This window comes from Tauraco erythrolophus, chromosome 4 (assembly GCF_009769465.1).
Source record: "Tauraco erythrolophus isolate bTauEry1 chromosome 4, bTauEry1.pri, whole genome shotgun sequence".
NCBI lineage: Eukaryota > Metazoa > Chordata > Aves > Musophagiformes > Musophagidae > Tauraco > Tauraco erythrolophus.
This window is the reverse complement of record NC_141468.1, coordinates 64,445,206-64,466,740: the sequence shown is the minus strand read 5'-3', so window position 1 is coordinate 64,466,740 and position 21,535 is coordinate 64,445,206. Positions and strand designations below refer to the sequence as shown.

The window sequence follows — 21,535 nt, the reverse complement described above, 5'->3', positions numbered from 1 at the left end:
TCAAATGATTTGTACAGGAATCAATCTCTTGCACAAAAATGTAGGAAAGACAAACATTTCATTTGTGAACATAATCAACTCCTGGAAATTTGAGATGTCTTTGTTTTCTGTTCCCCTATAGATCTTTCTTGAGTGATTGCTGACACTTTCTGTGGCATTGCTTCAGCACAGTAATTATGTTCAGCCTTGCCCAGAAACTACAAAGCTTCAACTGGTGCAGAATTACAACTGCATATTAGACCATAACCTCTCTAGTTTCCGAGCAGAACTAGCTTTTCCCTCAGCTAACTCAATTATTTTTTTTTAATCTCACTCATATTTTGCTCTGACTTGTCTTCAGTGTAGAAATTAGTAGCTTCATAACCAAAACTCTAGTATCCAGTTTCAGGTAAAATAGAAAGTGAGTTCCCCTTTCTAGAAAGATACAATCTCTCCCCGCTCCTGGATAAGCTGAAGTAGTGACAGTTCCCATCTTTTCACTCCTGCCTATACAGTCCATGCAGCATATCATGAAAACATCAAAAAACTAAGATTAAATAGTCCAGCAGGGTTTGTTGTAAAGCTGTTCCTCTTTAGAAGCACCCAGCCCTTACAGTACACAGCGCATTCGAAGCAAAACCTATACAGCCATATGCAGTATGTGTTGCAAACCAGGCCCTCCAGACAAAGGTAAAAAAAAAGCTGATCCATTCAGTCACCCACGGTTGGTCCTTCCCCAGCCCGGCCGCACAGAGTAATTTGTCCATCAGAAGGGGTGAGGAGACAGAGAGGTTGAAGGGTCCAATCACATTCAATAGGTGCTAATCTGTTAAATGTTTCCTTTGGCAGTCAATCCAAACCGTTACTGGATGCCCACTCAGTTATAAGCAACATTGTCCTCAAAAAGAAATTTCAAACTGTGTAGGTATTTCTGTGCCCCTGTGCCCCTGGAAACAGTAGCCAAAAAAATCACTATGTGTAACCACCTGCTGCTTTTATGACCATTTGCTGAAAAAGAGAGGTTTATTTTGAAGCCTTGATCTCATTTGTGCAATATCTCAAGCGTGGGGTTTGTGGGGTTTTTTTCCTACTAAACTGTTGTTCCTTGGTTCTTTTGAAGCCTCAGGTTGTTTCCTTCTCTGCTCAGAAGTGAAGGGGGCTATGTACATCAACACAGTGACATTTAAAAAGAGAAAGGTATTTAAAGAGAAGAAAGGTTTCAGCCTCCAAGGAAGAGCTGCTCCTCCCTCCAAGCCCCAAACCCTTCATCCAGGCTCCACAGTCACACCCTTTGCCCAAGAGATCCCCTTAAAAAGAATAGAGCTCATCATCAGAACCACATCCTAAAAATTTAAGATGCTTTTAGACTTCTATTTTTACCCAGGAACCAGAAGGAATCAAAGCTTGAGCCTTGTGGCCAAAATCCCAGAACCCCTCTGAGTCTATATGCAGCCCCCTAGACTGCAGGGACTGTGGGGATTTTCCAGTAAGATTGCTATCATCAGGGAAACAGCCATGGAAGAGACCATGCATGGGAAACAGGAGATGATTTGGCATCAGGTTGATACTACTGTGAGGTGTGAGTGGCAGATATGTGTTTGTAACAACCAGTACATACAAATAATTAGGTCATTAGTTATATAAAGAACATCACCTGCTTGCGTGGAGTAATGTTCCTTCTCTAATGATGGCTTTAGAAAAAATATCCAGCGAGATGAATCACTATCAATAGGGCTTATATGAATACTGAACATGCTGAAGACTTAATTAGAAAGGCACTATTAAAAACCAAAGTCTGGCAACACATACCATGTAGTTGTTTAGCCTCCTAAATATAGTTAGGGTTTCTTTCTGTGCGCGCTACATGTTGACAAATGCCTGCTTTAATTTTAGCATTGAAGATGAGTAAATGACTGAACTAACACCACCAGCCAGTCTCCCAGGAGCAGCCATGTAGGGACTGATTTTCTGAAGACCGCGACAGAAAGAGCTGAGATTGGCAAAACCAGTAGGCATCAATGGCCCCTCGTGTTGAAGCAGGCTTAAACAGTCCAGGTTTTTTAGAAAGTACTAACCACCTCTTCCAGTGAATAGTCAGGCTGACACAAAGTAAGACACATGCAATTCCTAGTTGCTCTTTGAATGTCACAACCATTTGTACCTGTCAGCACCTAATAGCAAACACCTGTCCATCACGTTGACAACCAACAATTTCTTCCCCAATTCTCTTGTGAGGCGGAGGTCTTTCACGGTCATAAGATTGGTTTCATGAGGTGTATTACCTCCCTCATAGGACAGAAAATGTCAGAATGACACTTGGGGTTGTTCTTCCATAAATTTCCTTTAGATTTTGCTTTGACTGCAACATGCTATTTCAAATTCAGCCCACTCCAAGGCAGTGAGGACACCGAGCCCATTTCAAGGTATTGCCTCTTATTCGTGGACACCATGACCTGACCCTGCTTTGGATATACATGGACTGGGTCAATCATACATCACTGACACCTCTCACAGGCTGGAGTCCTCAGGGGACAGCTAGGGTGTTACAGATGAGATGTGATTTCCAGTGCAGAGACAGCAGCGGCATACAGCATGCATCTGAAAAAGCATGGGATTTCATGCTTCAGCAGCTTTGAAAAAAGGTTATGCTAAAGTACAAGTACCATTGCTGAAAATGGTTGTGTTACTTAAGAGCAGGGTAACAACCAACCACTTTGCTTTGTTGAAAAGACTGACCACCCCTTCCTGCCTTTTCCTACCAGTCCTAGACAGCTGTCACAAGGATAGATGAGCTGCCAGCACCCCCTTCAAACATAACTACAATTAATCCTGCCGAGTCCCACGGAAGAGGGGGCTTCACACAACCACCTCCCGCCACAAGGTGGCACCCCACACTTTATGGCCATAGCCTCTCCTTGCCCCCAGGCAGGAAGTCTCAGTGGCTTTCTGGGCTCCAGCAACCACATCATTTGGGGACGAGAGGCTGCACCACAGCCAGGGTGGTCACATAGCCCCCATTCAAAGAAGCCCTGCAAGACAGACACTGCTGCCTCGTAGCCCAGCTGACAGAGGGCATCACGTCAGGCAAGCAGCCACCAGCCTGCCCTATACACTGACATACTTTACAACATACAGCAGCAAAGGTTAACCTAAAATGCATCAGTGCTTCTTGAACCCACCTTCAGAGAAGTAATTAAGTAAATCCTGGAGCAGGTTTAGCTAGAGCCTCACTGACACCACAAGGCATCAGCCCACAGCTAAAATGATGATCCCTTCACAGGTGTACGTGCCAGGGAGGCTCTGTGGGGAACGGGTTTGTGTGCTATGGAAACATCATGGAGCGCCTTCAGGACCTGAACTCCGAAGTAGGAGGACGGTGGCAAGGCAAGTTGACATCTGCCTTATCGCTCATGGGTAAGTGACGACAGGCAAGCAGAGTCAGCTCCTGCTGGGTGGGTGATCTTGCCCTGTCTTCCCCCAATGCTCCCTGCTGCAGAAAGATGCCACTAATGGCATGACACAGCACACATGGTACTCACCACAGATTCCCTCTGACCGCCTAAAGCTGCCCTTGCTCACCATGCCATGCAATCTGCAAGAATTTCCAAGCAGAAGTGCTAAACACGTTCCTACAACCCCTCACACATCACTTAGTATCACCAGTGAGTTTTGCCCCATAGTGGAATAAGTGGGATCATCCTATTTCCTCTCCCTCCCTACCCCCATTGGTTTGGATAATTGAGATTTGATCTAGAACAACACATAGAAGTCCACCAAAAACATCAGGATTCCCAGCTGGGTCCCTTCTTCCCCGTTTCCCAGCCATCAGCAGTGGCATTGCTTTTACCACGAAAGAGGAGAGGAGAAGGGAAGAGACTGATCCCATCCATGGTCTCCATCACTCTCAGAACTCGTCACCAGAGCAGCTCAGCCACAGCTGGAGGGTCTTCAAATTTCAAAATTGTCTGCAGGGATGAGGCAGAGACCCTGTCAGGGCTTACAGCTTCCAACCTTTCACAGTTACTGAAGCCACCTCACGAACAGCGTAACTGCCTTCATCATCTTGTTACATGTCCACAAATGTGAACTGTGAACAAACACTGCTAGAGTTGAGGCGGATCTTCAAGTTAAACTTGTAAATCTGAAAAATTTCTTCCTGTTTAATGTAATTTGCTTGGTCCTTTTCACTGAGCCCAGCAATTAAAATAAAGATCCCGAATTCCTGACCAGAATGGACTAACAATCCCCCATAGCTGGCCAAAGACAAAGCCTGGCAGTGACCTTCACATTCAATGCTGAAGACTGAAATCCACTGCCTCAGCACTGGGACCTCAGTTGCGGTTTCTCTGTGTGTTTCTCTTCACTTGTCTGAAAAGTGCCTGACATGCTGGGCACCACCATTTGTTAACAACAATCCAGATTTTTATGCTGTTTGGTTAAGCTTTGGACGTAAATGTGCCATTTGATTTACTAGCCAGAAGCTACAAAGACACATTAACCACATGGGTTATTTTACAATAAATTCACTCCACATTAATGTCTTTCAAAACCTAAGAATATACGGCAGAATAATCCACATTGTTTTGTAAGACAGCATTATTAATTTTGAGGTATATTCACTTGTATGACATACCTATGACAAATGTAAAGATAGTTTTAATTCTGATTTTAAACCTCTGGGAAAAGAGTTGAATATCAGAAATATTTAATGCTTTCAGCTACAGAATAAGTGGTCTCATACTGCAGTCTTGTAAACAGAAATACCATCTGGGTAGCAAATAAACTTTAACTTTCAGTCCATCAGCTTTTACTATCAGCTGTGCATTTGCTGATATTTGCACTACCAGCAGGTTATCAGCAGCACATCCCTCACCCCATGAAGACGAGTTGATTTAAAGCCGGAGGCTGTCTCCTGTAAAGACACATCTCCAAAGAAACACTTTCACACCCTCGTTTGCGTGTCATTGACCTAGGATGCCAGAAGCATCCTGAACATTGTGCCTCATCCTGTGTCAAATATGCAGCAGTACTTGGATTTCACATCCCATCTGCGTCTCATCTTTCAACAACTTGGATTTTAGAATCTGAAATTAACATTTAATAATCACAGATAGTGTTCTTTCTTATTCTGCCCTTGCATACCTGGCACAGATTACAGTCCCTTTCTCCAATAAGCTTTTCAATAAACATTAAACTTTTTTTTTTTCTCCCTCCCTATAAGAAACGTCTATGAATGGCCACTGAGTACTCTGGGACCGTTTACTGTGCTTGTACCAACAAACAAGGGGCTCAAAAGTACAAATGTAAGTAACCGGAGAGGGTTTTAAATTGCTGGGGGGATTCAGCTCCTTCAGAAATCTCATCTGTGTTAAAAGTGTTTGATGCAACAGATTCAGAAGTACTTTTTTGCTCTAGTACACTTCCAGATACATTTAAATCTAAGAACCAGAGATTGTCTTTTTCATACTTGAAAGAAAAACAAAAGAGTTTGTCGAGTCAGGGTAGAATGCAGTCATGCTTCAAACAAGTTTGGATTGTCTTATATGGCTATGCTCAAAGTTTTTTAACTTGGTTGAGAGAGGATCTGAATTAAGATCTGAATTTTCAGGAAAGAGGCCTACAGGTCACCTTTTATGTAAGGGTGATTAAAAAAATAATGTTTTTAGGGGTTTTTTGGGGAAAAAAAAGTCGCCTGATAAGCAAGTTGGCAGCATCCAGCACCTTCCCCTGAAGTCAGGACAGTTCTGGAGGCACTCAATTGCTCATGCAGGGACATAAGGGTGTGATCTGACCTGAACTGAACTGAAACCAAGACAAATCTCCACTTGGTTCATATCCTACCACCTCACTTCAGAACAAACATATTGTTTCAGAATGTAACAGCTGGAGGAAAAAAAGCACTCAGAATGAGATTTATTTTAGATGGAGCCTGTGTTGAAATAAAACTCTATTCTTCTCCTCTTCTAGATAAAGAATCTTCTGAATGATAAACAGAAAGCACAGTACTTCGTGAAACTCCATGTAATTGCTGGTCAGCTGAATACCAGTAGCTTGAATAATACTAATGTAATATATACTTTGACTGGCAAGTCAGGAGAGATATCAAAGGGAGAAAAGGTAAGTGGCTTTCCAGCCTAGCTCAGCAAGAATACTATTCTCTGTTCATTCAACAAGTAGTATGAAAGGTCTGCTCACATTGAGACGTCAGGCTGCGGATAGCTGCTGGATTACAAAATATGGCAGCTGTGGCACGCATTACAGGGAATTCAAGTGAAACTTGAAACCTCACCAGCATCAACATCCCACTAAAATCAAGTGAAAACAAAGTTACCTTTAGAGTTTCAACACCACTGAGTGACAGATCGCTTTAAAAATTTTGCTAAAATTAAATCATCTTGCATCTCTAGGCATGACCAGAGAACTGGCAGGGGGGCATTAAGAGAGCCTAGGTGAAGTAAAAGGAGGCATGGGGAGGGAAAAGGCCAGAGCTTATGCTGGAAACCTGTGCCTACAGCTCACACCAGCAAGCAAGCACTGCAGATCCCACCTCCCACTGACCACCAGCCTGGGCGTCCTTTCAATGATGCAGCACGTAGAAATCAACACAAATAAAACGCACATGGCAATCTATCCTGAAAAACATGGAGTAAAGTTTAATCAGTAACCCAGCTTATTGATGTCAGAAAACATCAGGGCACTCTGATCTCATAGTTTAAAAGAACTGTTCTCTAGAGCTGATATACTAGATTTTATGATTTAGAATTATTCCTCTTGGTCCATTAAAAGTCTGTTAATGACTTGAGCCTATGTGAAAGCTGAAATCTAGTACTTCTCATGATTTTTAGTACACCAATGGCATCTGAGAAGAGAGATCTATTGTATTTCTTTAACAAGTACATAGACCATTTATAACAGGAAAACATCATTGCTGTCTGAGGCCTGTTAGTTTCCTGCAGGCTTCAGTACACTGCAGAATCAGCAAGGTTTGGTTTTTAATATACATATAATATAAGGAAATGGGCTGTAGTCCCTTAAGATTACAGGAGTTGACCCTTTCAGTACAATCACATTTTAAATCATTTCCTGGTAGACTTTTATTACTAGCAGTCACCAGAGCCTGTTTAAGTACGCTGCTCTCTCCACAACGACTGTCCCTGCTTCTCTTTTGAACTTTGCTGTCCTGGAGCAAAATAACATGGTCCTGATCCAAAGTCAGAGGAATTTTTTCCATTTCCTTGACAGGCATTGGAAGGAATGTCCAGGAACCTTTAGCCTCCCAGATTTAAACAGCCCAGGTGTTGGCAATGGAAGTGGGTGTTAGACATTATTCAGCATGCATACTGTTCTGTTCTAATTCCGTCATAAAGACCTCACTATCCATTGGCTGGCTTCTTCCAGGATAATCAATTAAGAATTAGAATCAAGGAGGAAGGAGAAAAGGAAAACTTCTGCAGGGAAATATATTGCTTCCAATGGGATTTTGCACATTATCGACAAAGCCCATGGACAACATTGAGCCAACGTTTGAAAGCAGCAAGAGGTGAGCCATAAGCCTATACATGCAACATCTGGCTTTCTTTTAAAATAGTTTCACAATAATTGAATGCAAAGGAGGATGACTGACAGCATCTAGACAACTCTACTGGGCCATTCCGTGTCGACTCAGAGAAGGCAACATTCAAAGTGAAAGGTAATGATGCAGATGCCATGGCAAACAACATTAGTTCTTCTGCCAGCTGGTCCATGGAGGATTTGGTTGTACTTACTGCATTTAAGTTACTCCTTGAAAGCTGGCAATCAAGATCAGTGCATTTCACTGAATTCCAGAACAACGTACTAAAAGAAGGGAGGTCTGGACAGGTATCAGGCAAAACTTACAGTCATAGAATCATTTAGGTAGGAAAAGACCTTTAAGATCATCAAGTCCAGCCACTAACCTAACACTGTCAAGTCTGCCACTAAACAATGGCCCCTATTCTACATGCCTTTTATATACCTCCAGGGATGGTGACTCCAGCACTTCCCTGGGCAGCCTGTTCCTGCTTGACAACACTTTTGGTGAAGAAATTTTTCCTAATATCCAATCTAAACCTCCCCTGGTGCAACTTGAGGCCATTTCCACTTGTCCTATCACTTGTTACTTGGGAGAAGAGACTGGCACCCACCTCGCTACAACCTCCTTTCAGGTAGTTGTAGAGCGCGATAAGGTCTCCTCTGAGCCTCCTTTTCTCTAGATTTAAACCAACTCCAGTTCCATCAGCTGCTCCTCACAAGACTTGTGCTCTAGACCCTTCACCAGCTTCATTGCTCTTTGGACACGCACCACACCTCAATGTATTTCTTGTAGTGAGAGGTCCAAAACTGAACACAGTATTCAAGATGTGGCCTCGCCAGTGCTGAGTACAGGAGGACAATTGCTTCCCTAATCTGCTGGCCACACTATTTCTGGTCAAATATTGTCAGCATTCAAACCAGCAACACCCCCCTCAACAGGCTAATATTGTAAAAACTGATAATTTTGGATGCTTTGGGTTTTTGGTGTCCTGCTTAGCATGCTTCCTTGAGAGGCCACTTCTTATATGGTGTTTTTGCAAATATTTTAGTCTCTCTGCCCTTTCTCATTGGAAATATAGAGATGATAACACTGCCCCACACACACTGTTTGTATGTTTCTGTGACTACACAATATTCAGGACAATGAAAAACTGACTATAAGCCAGTAATAGCACCAGGACAAGACTGCTACCATCTCAGCCGTTTCCAGACACCACAGTCACACAAACATAAGGAAATTGGGATTGGGGCTTTTCAGCTTGGAGAAGAGAAGGTTCCCAGGAGACCTTCTAGCAGCCTTCCAGTATCTAAAAGGGGCCTACGAGAAAGCTGGAGGGGGACTTTTTACAAGGGCATGTAGTGATAAGATGAAGGGCAATGGCTCTAAACTGAAAGAGGGCAGATTTAAATTAGATCTAAGGAAGAAATTTTTTACAACAAGGGTGATGAAACACTGGAAGAAGTTACCCAGAGAAGTTGTGGATGCCCCATCCCTGGGAGTGTTCAAGGCCGGGTTGGATGAGGCTTTGAGCAACCCGTGGAAGGCGGAAGGTTGCTTCCTCATCCAGTGGAAGGTGTGCCTGCCCATGGCAGGGGGGGTGGAACTTATTTAAGATCCCTTCCAGTCTAAGCCATTCTAAGATTCTATGAAATTCAATGTATTAAGATCCATAATAACTGAGGCTCATACAGTAATTCAGAAAGTGTTTTATAAGAATTATTATTCATTCTATGTTCCCGCCTAAACTAAAACTTAATTTTATCTTATTTCAGAAAACCATAATGTCAATACTTCAAGATAATGGAAGATACAGCCAATTTACATCTTTGATAGAGGTAAGGATCCAGAAAAGCAATTCTATAATGCTACTTTCAGATGTTCTTCAATATTAACATGTAATTTCGCTTTTATTTTTAAACCGAAACAGAAAACTGGCCTGGGAATGGATTTACAGCAGGAAAACATGCCTTACACAGTCTTTGCACCAAGTAATGAAGCTTTGAGTAATATGAAAGCTGAGACTCTGGATTACCTGCTTTCTGCAGAGGTACAGCTTTTCTATAATGCAAATCTTTCTTACACAGTAGAAATATATGTACATATATAGCAGATGCATACATACATGGTCTAATATGCATCTAAGCTAAGCTACTATGTTCAAGGCTTTAAGCACCTGTAACAATTAAAGATCATGATGGCACCTAGAGAAGAACAGGATTGAGATCTCCCATCTTACAAATGATACATACACACCAGGTCCCTACTTCCCTGATCTTGCCTGGACTGCACAGCCTGGACAGCCACATGGCAAAGCTCCAAACCCTCTCCTGAAAGGTGTCACCCTTGGTGGGAACAGTGAAGGAGACCAGATGCCACAAGGGCCCCCATTGGCTGGGAGACACTGCTGGTGAGGTCCCCTGGACACCTCTTGTCTCCCCCCAAAACACACACACAAGTTGTGAAAGATTCTTGCTGAAATAAAAGGTGATGTAGGGGTGAGGCAGGGTGCATGCCACAAGCTGAGCACCACCACTGACCAAGAGGTTTCTGGGTGCACCAGCTGGTGACATCGTTCTCATCCCTGTGTCTTCTCGCAGGCCAGGTTGGGTTTCTGTGACTCATTCTGGGCTAAAAGCGCTTCTTTTCTGCTTTGGCAGGGTTCATGGAAGTTGCTGGAGGTTGTCCGATACCACATTGTCTCCAATACTGAGGTGAGCACAACTGCCTTACTGACCTGGAGCATAAGAGTGTTTTCAAACCCTTTGCTACTCTGAGGCAGAGGTTTTGAAGAAAAACCTCTACTCAGTGCTGCACAGCAAAGCTGTAAAGAACAGCCATGCCTCTGCTTTTACTAAGGGTAGTCACAGACAGGTCACTAACAGAGAACACAAACATTTCATTTCAGTGTCATTAATCAAAATAAAACCTGCTAGGAAGCACGGGGTAGTCCTTGAATCATGGCCAATTAAAACTGTGTTGTGTCACTCTAGTGTGTTACATGCAAATAACTATTTCCACTTTAAAATACACCTTTAGGTGATGGAGACTTAACCCAAGTGAGAAAAAAATAATTTTTTATATATACACGTATATATCTTTTTTTTCATCCTGAACCTGAGACCTGCTACCTTGGCTTGCTACGGAGCAAGAACTGCTGTCAGAATACTGTCAGCTTGGCAGGGCTGCAAGAATGAGTAGCAGAAAAAGTACTTGTTGATATCAAAATTGCACTCTTTGTGAACCTATTCTGCTAAGATTAGCCTTCTGTTTATCAGAGATACGGTTTTGTCATCTTTTCAGTAAGTCCCCTGTTTTTTCCGTCCTTTTTCTACTGAAACAAAGAGCAGAATACAGCATCATCAGTGACTAAGGCTAGAGGAGACTGAAGTTCATCCCACACAATCCCTTGCTGTGGGCAAGGAAGGATGTGCCCGTATCCTTAGCGAAAGGACCCACTTGCAGTGTCCAAGGCGCAGGTCACTCCTGGCCCAGAGTGGGATTGCAGGGAGCAGAAGCATGAGATCCTCATGTACCTTCATGGGATATCAGCACTGCCATTTCTGCAATGGTCTAAGGGTGCAAACTGGGCTGTTTTTAGGGAGAGGTGATAATTTTACTTAGTTTGGTTGCTATAACTGGGAGAAAAATTAATATCCTTTTGGGCAACAAGCTCTTCACATGCAACAACCAGCACGCTCAGTCAAAATTTATTCACTCTAACTTTGTTACACAAGCAGAATAGTTGATGCAAGGCTGCTCATGTAGCTAATAGGGTTATTTCTCACCCTAAACAGAAAGGTGGTCTTTCTTGTGGAGTCTATCTGGATTTGAAAAGAATAATGATATTAAGTTTCTTTCAATCAATTTATATTCACTTCAGCTAGAGGTTGCCAGCCTTGTCTCAATAGAGCACATCAGAAGCATGGCGAAGCAGTTCATTTACTTTAACACGACCAGCACGGTAAGTCAAAGGCAGCTTTCACCTGTGAGCAGCTCTTTCTGATCTAAGCAACTGTTTGCATGCAGAGGGAATTAAAAAGAGAGGAGGAGAGACATTAGCTGAGGAATTTCTTGCTATAATGAGGCTGAAAGTTTCAATTTGCCATTCCCTCCTACTGTTAGAAATTAGTATTATAAAGGATGCAGAGCAAATGACTGGTATATAAGGATAGCCTGCAGTTTCTTTTTTCTTATGATTAGCGCCAGTCCAGGCACGATCCTTATTTATGCTCTGCCTGGTTGGAAAAAAAAAAATCTTTTAAAATAATTTCTGTTACATGTTTTGGTTATTTTAAACACTTTTCAGTGCGCAAATAGATATTCTTTCATTCCCTTTAATGCTATAGTCTCTGAACCTGATGAACCTAGTGAACTCTTTTTTTAAAGCTGTTAATTTGTCAGTACTTTTGCTAAGCCAAACATTTGATATGTTGAACTCTCTTCTATTCTTTGCATATTTTAGCCAAACATGAACATTCTAGGGAAGAGATTCACCTGGGAAAATTCTTGTAAAGGCAAAGCAGTTGCATTAGTAAATGCAGAAATACTTTTTTTTTTTCCTCTCTCCTGTGAATTTGGTTAGACCACAGATTCTCTCTCGCTTTTCCCTCCCTCTTTGTCTGAGAGGACCAATGCATGCTTGTGCCCACTGAAATCAGTGCCTGAAGTCATCAGGAGTCTTCTCATTTTGGCCAGTCTTTTAGTCACTAGTTCCACAGGCTAACAGTGCAGATTAAGAGGAAAACTTAAGGTACCACTGTTGTAGACTAATATCCAAGAAAATTATTAACATACATATGTTTCTTGCATAAGACAGAATATAGCAACTAAAAAGAAGTTTGACTAGAAATTCTTTAAAATAAATCATCAGAGATTGAGAAGCTATGAAAATTTTATTATTATTAATAATAAATTAATTATAATCTATTTTTCATAGGGTCAAGTCTTGGTCAGTGGAGAAGAAATGGACGAAACAGATATTGTTGCAAAAAATGGTCGCATTTATACTCTTGCAGGAGTCCTTATCCCACCCACAATTGTTCCAATTCTACCACATCGGTGTGACGAGACAAGAAGTCAAGTCACAATGGTAAGAGAATCACAATGAATCAATCTCTCTTAACTGCTCCGTGTAATGCGCTCCATCTTCCTGTTTACTGCTTTCTCTGATATCGTCCATAAAAAGGGGGATATTTTTGGAAATTAATATATCAACAACATACAGCCACCTGGCTAGCAGTACTGCACAGACACAAATAATTTGCAAACAGGGAACTCATACGAGCACATCCTGTACCATTTCAACACATCTAGTTCTTGAACTAGCCTTTTTAAATATGTTGTCTCTCCAGTTAAACTTTTTCCTCCAGTGTCTGAAACCCACCTGTGCATACAAGTACATGGTAAGCAGTGTCAAGTTCACAAGGAAACTACTTCAGAGTGCTATTTTCATTCCTACTAAATATGCAGTGAAAGAAGCTAGCAAGTTAAAATATTAGCATAATAATTACTTTTATATTAATATATTAGAAATGCATTCTTTTCAGAAGCCACCATTTCGCCTAGCCCTTCCTTCTTCCAGTTTTCTTCAAATTAGGAACTACAAAACTGTTTCATATTTTGAAGGGTAGATTACAACATACCTTGTTCAGTTTGGTAACATAGTACAGGCCTTTACACTCTGTAACATTCAGATACTATTTCTGGTAAGAAGACTGAGTATCAGATCAAGCTTTTAGTTTGCAGTAAGTGTGGCTCCAGTGAGCTGTTACTGGACTATGTTCAAGCACATATCTGGGCCAGTAACAGTTCCGGTACAGTAATGCAAAACATTTACTGTCTTAACTTACAACAGTCCAGAACCACAGTCTTGAAAGAGATTCCCAGCAGAGCTGGACAGCATCAAAATTTAGTGAAGAAAAACACAAGAGCTGGCACTAAAGAACCATTACCTCTGGCAGTAACTACAAAGTGCCATATGTGCAATATAATCATAAACCAGGCAGAGCACCAAGCCACAATCTCCAACACAAAAAAAGCAATCAACACATTACAAATTCAAATTACATTCCAGTGATTTGAATTCCCGACCAGGAACCTACCTACAAACAATATCTGACATCAATCGATTCTAAAGCAACACTACGAAAAATTATTTAAAAACGAAACTGGTAGCATCTCTCACAAAAATTATTCCCCAAACTGAAGTCAGGAACTTTTGTCAGCTTGGAAATCTTCACGCATAGTTTGAAATATAGTTTAATATCCAAGACTTTAATCAGAGCACTGCTACCAAGGAGAATACCAGAGGGAGCAGTGGTTTTGCTGTTCTTACCTGCCATCATGCATCTTCATCACTCTTGGAAATCAAGAGCAATGCCACCTTGTAAATACTACTTGCGGTACCAGTGAAAAGTAACAAACTTTGTAGGAACTGGCAGTTGTACACACTGACAAGAACCGTACATGCCTAAAGATGCTAACACATATGTACCCATATAACTATACCTGAATGCTGGTAATAAGCACAGGACTCAATTTCTTGCTCCACCTCCTCCCAGAGGTCATCACTCCCACACCAGACTTGGTGGAAGGGAACACAAATCTGCTCTTCAGACACTTTGGCACAAAGACAGTATCTTAATCAACTACTGAAAATGAGGAGATTGGACCTTGCATGGAAGTGCAGACACATGTCCCTGTTCCCCCTCTCTGGTGTGGAAGAGGGAAGAGACAGGACTCCCATCCTCGGGAAAAGGAGAGAGCAGGAACGCGTCAACGGCCAAGACCATGCCGGGTGGAGAAAGTGAGCAAATAGATAACGCTGAGTGGTACTGAGCAGCATGGAGAGCAAGGCCAACAGCAGGAAGTTCTTTACACAGCAATCAGCCAGGTTTTCAAGTTCTAAAGGAGCAGAGAGGCACTTGCCAGGATTTTCAGAAACGCAAAGAAAGCTAAGAGCCTAAATCAACTTCCGCCATGACTGCACAGCTTATGAAAGAGCTTTTATAACGCCCAACTGTATTTGCCAAAATCATCTGACTCACAGACCTTTAAAACATAGTACTAGCATTGGTATCTCCACTATTTGATGCTTTTATAAGTCTCGTCGTTTATTCTTTTAAGTGCTGTACAACATGAGGGACTACTAAATCTAAACCAGTACCTGATTCTTTCCCCGCAGCTCCAGTGATAAATCTGTGGGAAAAATGCCATAATTCAGGCTCACGGTCACTTGTCCAATAACTATGAAACACAGTGAAGTAACACATCAGATGCCAGCCCTAGCATTTATTCAAACGCGGTTGAAACACAAGACGTTAGCAGTCATGAGCAAAGCAGCTTTGACAAACTCCATATCCACACACTGAAAGGCTCAACCCTCACTGAAGTTATTGTATGTTGAGCTTGTCAGAGGACTCAGCTTTAAAACTGCCACTGGAGTTTATACCTCCTCAGTGCTGTAATTGCCAGTCCCTGTCACCACCACATGGTGATAAATTAACTAGTGGGGAAGGGCAACCAAAAGGTGAAGACACAAAAACATCCATATACCACTGGATCATAGTGGAGTACAGGATCTACGACATAAAGAGAAAAACATTCATTACTTTCATCTCCTATACATAAGACAAATTTCTGTTCACACTGTCTATATACCAGACTCAACTAAGAAGAGATAAAAATTTCTCATAGAATTCTCACAGAAGGTAAGTGTGCAGGCTGCACCAGACCCTTGGAAATATTAGTTAATATATTATGTTGGGTTGAGCAAAGGATGCCAGTGCATTCATGCCCCTGTTTATGTTCTGTTTGGGAAGCTTGCAGTTCTTTAAAAGAAGGGAGTGTGACAAAGACACAAAGATAAAAAGGGGAAGGTGGAAATAAGCAACCACTCAGCAAAAATCAGAGCCAGCAGATATGCTCACGGTGCTGCTGTTCAGTTCCAAATCCATGCTGTAACAGTTAAAGTCATAGAACAGAGGTACTTACAATTTACAGGGTATATCATCCATAAGTATGCATTTCAGTAGCTGATATACTGTCTTTTCAAATTACTATCCTTATTGTTTCCATCGAGGGTGCCTGTACAAGTTGTTCATCACAAGCATTGGCTCCCTGTCCTCAGGATTCAAAGCCTGTGGTAAGTGACATTTCCTGACAGTCCTCAGCTGTACAAAATGCATAGAGGGAAGGAGTCCCCATATATCCATTACTTCTCTCCCAATATAGTGAGCAAAAGAGACTGCATAAAAATAAAAATATAGACGATATTTGAGTCTCCTTTTGGCAATGATTGAAGCATCAGGTAATTTCAGTATTATTTTGTTCGCTGTTGCAAGATCACTCATAGACTTCGTAGAAGCTCTGACTCTTCTCAGATAAAGTAAGATCTATTTCAGATAGATTTTGGTGGAAGAGAAAGGTGAAGAATGAGAATTGCTATGGTTATGTTTTGAGAGTTAGTAAACGAAAAATAGAGGAGGGATACGTTTAAATACACCTAATGTGTGTTAAAAATTTCCTTTTGATTAAATATCCTCCCAGAAGTAACTGTGTGCAGAAGCAGCTTCAGAAAGGACTGAAAATCTTCCATCTGCTTCACATCTAAGAGATGTGAATCTGGATATATGTTTCTCTACATACAAAACTGAAGTCTAGCTGCCACAAGAATTTTATTCCCTTTGATGTAAAAATTCACTGGTAGTTAGTCTTATATGCCATGTTCAGTAATAACCCATACGCCATTATTCAGTAATAATGAAAAGAACATTCATATTATAAAAAAATACAAAAATTAAATATTTTTTAAATGCAACGCTATAGCAAGGTGCTTTCTGTTCTCCAGTTAAATTATGTTGTGATATTATAACTGTATCACAGACTGTGCTTACAAATACTAATGCTTCTGCTTTGTGCATGTTCCAGCCCTTCTCAAAACGGAGATGCATTATTGAAGGCCCAACCTTTCAGAAAACTGGCTGTGCTAGAGCCTGCAATATAACAGTAAAGGTATAGAGTTACAGTTCCTCAATGTGATATGTATAGCAAAGTTCTCCAAAATACTGTCTTTTGCATCGTGAACTTTCCTTTTGAAGTTGAGAGGTGTTTAGAGATATCTGTGTAGCTTCCATACCCTTCTACAGGGGGCTGAGGAGCTACTGTAAATCTTGGAGCAAAATACCAGGGAAATGCCAGTGAGGTGTTTTAGCTGCTATATGTTATTGACAAAAATGCTCTTGCACTCTTTAACTTGGAAGTTTTCACAGAAGACTCCAAGCCCAAATGTTGCTATTGCCTCATACAACTTCACCCACAAAGAACAGGACAGCTTGGTCCCCCCTGGTCCCAGACCTTCACACAATATTGGGTAACAATGAACGGGAAATGCTCCAAAAAAACATGCTCTGCTTGCTCTGCTTGGCAAGTCCAGTCCTTGCAGAAGTCATTAGCCTCTGAGAAGTACTTACACCTTCCTGGCTCCTGGGGCTCCTAAATAGGCTTCTGCATTTCATGACCACCATTAAGTAATAAGCAGAGGAGTCTACAAATCTATAAGCTTTAAGAGCCTTTTCTTGCTAATTCCCATTTCTTTTGAATCACTCATGTAAATGAGGGGTTTTTTTTCTAATAAAATGCTCTTGATAAATAAACGGATCAAGCAGCCAATTCATGAATGAAACAAAAGATGCAGCAGAGAAAAACATTTAGGGCTGTGTAGAGGCTAAATCCCACACTGGTTCAGAGGGGAAGGAGGAAGATCAAAGCAGCATGTCTAGCTTTCACAATGTCCCCCTGGGGTAAAACATACCTTCGAGTTCCTGATCTCAGATGCAAAGGAGACTGCCTGCCTCTGAATTGCACTGCACTCCCACTGCCAAACGTGAGAGTGCACACAACATGAGCAGACAGACATGGGCACCTTCGTAACTGGTGACAGGGCAGGATTTCTAACACCGCTGAGTCTGATAAGAACAAGAGAAGGATCTGGCAGTCTGTGCATCCCCTTCTTGGCCTGCCAACATCCCTCCTGGTTTTAACAAGGCCATTGCAGAGATGGTTCTGATTCAACACGAGCCTTTGAAGAGCCAGCTGCCTCTACAGGCCTTTGTCAGAGGGACAAAACACAACAGAGAGTTGTCTTTTGTGCACTACCCGCACACTAAGGCGCTGGAAAAGAGAATATTTGCTTTATTTCACAGGAACCAAAGTGTTGCAAAGGCTTCTTTTGGCCCTGACTGCAGTCCATGTCCAGGAGGTTTTTCCAAACCCTGCTCAGGAAACGGACAGGTAAGCAGAGCATCCAGCATCATCCTGCACTCCCGTGGTGGGGAAGGACAGGCTGTGTCCCAAAAGTCCCTGAAGCACTTCTGTATGACAGGAATGTGAGGCTCCACGAGAGCTGCATCCTTCATTTATGTCCAGTGATGGCCGTGGATTTCAGGTTCAGTTACACAGAGGAGGGGAAAATGAATCAGTCTCCTCTCAGATATCCAAATTGCAGATTTTTGTGGTTCCAGCATACAGCACATAGGCAAGGCTGGGGCTGGGTGACCCACTCTGATGCTTTTACTTTGCACAGCACAGGGTAATGACTCAGCTCAGCACAGCTTAAAATTGCAAAGGAAGGTAGAATACACTGCAGCAAAGTACGAGGGAAGCTTTTGCTTTGAAACACTATTTTCATCAAAGCTGAGGTTCTTCCTGGTACTCTATTGCAGTCATAGTATCAACAGGCATATAGTCTCTTCTTTCAGTGTAGGATAAAGATTTATTTCAATTTATACGTAGAAATCTCTCTTCCATATCACAGTGCATGGATGGCCTGGATGGAAACGGCACCTGCGTTTGTGCCAAGGCATTTCAAGGCTCTCGTTGTCAGTTCTGCTCAGACCCTGGCAAATATGGACCTCAGTGTGACAAAGGTAAGTACAGTTGTAATTCCTCAGCACAAAAGCACAGGCTGTTTCGTTTGGACCCTAGTAACATTAAGGTAGGAGTTAACTGCTTGCTAAACAGTGCCTATGGCAGATGAGCAAGATGTCTCTGGGGTACTTTCATTTCTTGTTTCAAAGAAATATATCATAAGCCCAGTGTCAGTGAAAATCTTCACACTGATTTAATTGAGATCTCCGCAGGGGCTACAGTTTGCTTTATATTTATTTATCGTTCTTTTCATTTCTCTCTCACTCACATAGGTAATTGGAAAGAAAATCTTTGCTATTCCATTCCCATCTGGTATTGCCCACAACAGAACAGATTCTGCCTGCAATGACAAACATATGTAATCTAAGAACAACTAGATCTATAAACAGACTGCGTTTAGGGCCACTTAATAACCATCCTTACTTAATAATTTCTGATCTATTGAATAGCTTATAGCTCTAGCAGTCATCTTCTATATACTGACAGATTTAAACCTGCTATGTCAAACCATACTATGTTTGAGAGTCTACAGAATATACCATATCAAATACAGATACATTCCCCATCTACAAAATAATTTTCAGTCTTTTTTGCTATGAAGCCGCCTGTCGTTCATGAAGCACAGCTCACTCAAAGGTTCAGAGGTACATGGACAAAGGCTGGGAGGCAAATTCCATAAGAAAAGGTGGTATTGCCTAAGCTCCAGTTCCGCCAAAGCAGTACACGTTGGCTTAACTAGTCACCGCTGGCATGTCTTGAAATTGCAGAAGGCTTTCCTACTATGTCCTTTGGGCACATTTCGGTGCCTCCCAGCAGCACTAATAAGCCCAGCCCCAGCAAAGCACTGGTAGGTCTGTGCTACTGCTCTATGTACTAGTCCCACACTGTGCAATTTGTAGGATTGCGGACTCAGTATTAAAAGGCTTCTCATATCACTAAAAGTGTGCCAAAAGTTGTTTGATGAAATAACCTGAACCTTAATAGCCTAGAACATAGTATTTTGCTCCTACTTCTCTGAAGTACTTTGATAGATAAGTGCACTGTAAAGACACAATAGATTTTAAATAGTTATCCCTAAAACATACCTGAAAAGACATGGATATAATAAACAAAGAGCAAGTTCCCCAACTTTCAAAATATAAAATTTTAGATTCTAGGAAAAAAAGGAGGACCTAATTCATAAGAAATGCTGTGCAAGGATAGATGCCTTTTACCACTATGGAATTGTACACTGTAATTTATCTCTGGCAGACTGCCTCTGCATTTATGGGAAGTGTGATAACCGAATAGACAGCAACGGGATCTGTCTTCCTGGATCATGCAGAAGTGGATACACGGGCAAACTCTGTGATAAGCAGATTGTTCCCTGCGAGCCTTCCCTATGGCTGTGCCACGCACACGCAGACTGCCAGCTTAGCGATGGTTCAATCAGGTGAGTCAGTAACTTGCATCTAATTAACTATGCTGCAGCTCTTTCCCATTTGCTTGATCAGAACAGCACCTTGTAGCAGTACATGAACATCAGCCACTGAAATACTGCTGTGCAGCAAACAAGCATAAACATGCACCGCGCTGACCTTGAGTTGCAAGATAGTAATTAAGAGTTCCCAATACTCTATGCTGTACCTTATATTTAACGTGGATAAAACACATGCATACGGATCTCACTCTTCTTCAGAAGCCTGCCTTCCTACCAACATCTACTAAGGCTTTTAGGAACCTCTTATGTCTAATCTTCCCTTAGCGAATTAGGAGCTTGAGCCTTGCTGAAAAGCAGTGAAACTCTCAAGCATTTTGGGGATAGATAGCTCAATCCGGTCAGCTCAGGTAAGATTTGCATGCCACACCGAGGACTTCAACACGGACTCTGCAGTCCTAAGAGGACTGCTCACGAAACTCTGTTACTGCTACAGCTGCCTTGTGCTTGCCTCACACTCGCTTTCACCGTCACATGCAGTGAGTTTGCCTCTTGCCACAGTGTATTCATAATGAGTCATCACAGAAAGCAGAACGTGGAATGCTGCACAATTCGAGTGCTCAAGAAATTCTCTCCAATATGACTTAATCTTCAGGGGGAACAACTCAGGGAAACAGAGGGACTCCTCGTCTTGCATGCCTTTCAGGGAGTGATCTTCTGCCGCTGAAAGAAAGAGTAACCCTAGCTCATAATTAATTTAGAGCTATTAGCTTACCTTTGCAAAGATCATATCAGCACAGAATTAACTTCACTCCCAACTCATACACAGATAATGGATCCCTGATTTGACTTAATTAACCCAGTCAATACTTTGGGGAAAAAACCCAACATAATGTATGCACTTAAGCTATTTGCATCATGAATCCAAGGTTATAAATTTCAAGCTGCCTGTTAATAGCATGTTACAGTGGACAACAATCACTTCACTTTACAGCTGTCTTATCACGTTTAATGCCTCCCTCCTCTTGTCTCTTTAGCTGTGTTTGTAAACCTGGCTACGAGGGAGATGGCATGAGCTGCAGCAAAGTTGATCCTTGTGCTGCTTTAAACCCAGGTGGCTGTCACGTCAATGTAAGTATGTGTTTTCCCAGAGCCTGACACCATAGAAAAGTAGGCAGTAAGGACGGTTTGGCCAGAAACTTTGGCAAAAGGAGGAGTCACAAGTTTCACTGCAGTTTCAAGCTCCTTCCCCCGACAGCAGCACTGCTTTTGCTTAGAGAAACCTTACACCTAAAGCCAGATGCCACCTAACCATCCTGAACAGATGCCTCTGCATCCCCCCTCCAGGCTGAGTGCATTCAGACAGGCCCAGAAGAGCATGCATGCGCTTGCCAGGCAGGATGGACAGGCAATGGAAGGGACTGCTCAGCCATCAACAACTGCCTGCTGCCAACGGCAGCAGGATGCCACGAAAATGCCACCTGCATATATGTCGGGCCGGGTCAGGTAAGCCCTCTCACAGTCATCACCACCTTGACACTAGTCTTCACCCAGTTTGCTCTGCTGATGCTTCCCACACTGTTTCTTCCCCAAATTCTCCTCTCCGTTCCAGCCACAAGGCTATTTCCACATGGTACTCCCTACCCAAAGCAGCCTCC

The 21,535-nt window shown here is 42.2% G+C and overlaps 2 protein-coding genes across 2 annotated transcripts in view; both read left to right on the top strand.

Annotated features, from left to right (window-relative positions):
• The window catches only part of LOC147528897 (stabilin-2-like), an 82,568-nt gene extending 69,927 nt beyond the window's left edge, over positions 1-12,641 (top strand). The window contains 10 exon segments of the mRNA XM_086610746.1: positions 3,260-3,397; positions 5,201-5,282; positions 5,947-6,096; positions 7,378-7,399; positions 7,402-7,516; positions 9,303-9,369; positions 9,462-9,581; positions 10,192-10,245; positions 11,415-11,495; positions 12,471-12,641. Of these exon segments, the coding sequence (XP_086466872.1) occupies positions 3,260-3,397; positions 5,201-5,282; positions 5,947-6,096; positions 7,378-7,399; positions 7,402-7,516; positions 9,303-9,369; positions 9,462-9,581; positions 10,192-10,245; positions 11,415-11,495; positions 12,471-12,641 (1,000 nt within the window).
• Positions 12,642-16,519: 3,878 nt separating this feature from the next.
• Positions 16,520-21,535, top strand: part of STAB2 (stabilin 2) — a 61,847-nt gene continuing 56,831 nt past the window's right edge. Inside the window, exons 1-6 of the mRNA XM_086610745.1 lie at positions 16,520-16,546; positions 17,737-17,824; positions 18,348-18,459; positions 19,712-19,892; positions 20,915-21,008; positions 21,225-21,383. Coding sequence (XP_086466871.1) covers positions 18,351-18,459; positions 19,712-19,892; positions 20,915-21,008; positions 21,225-21,383 — 543 coding nt within the window. The 5' untranslated portion in view covers positions 16,520-16,546; positions 17,737-17,824; positions 18,348-18,350. The remainder of the gene's footprint in view (positions 16,547-17,736; positions 17,825-18,347; positions 18,460-19,711; positions 19,893-20,914; positions 21,009-21,224; positions 21,384-21,535) is intronic.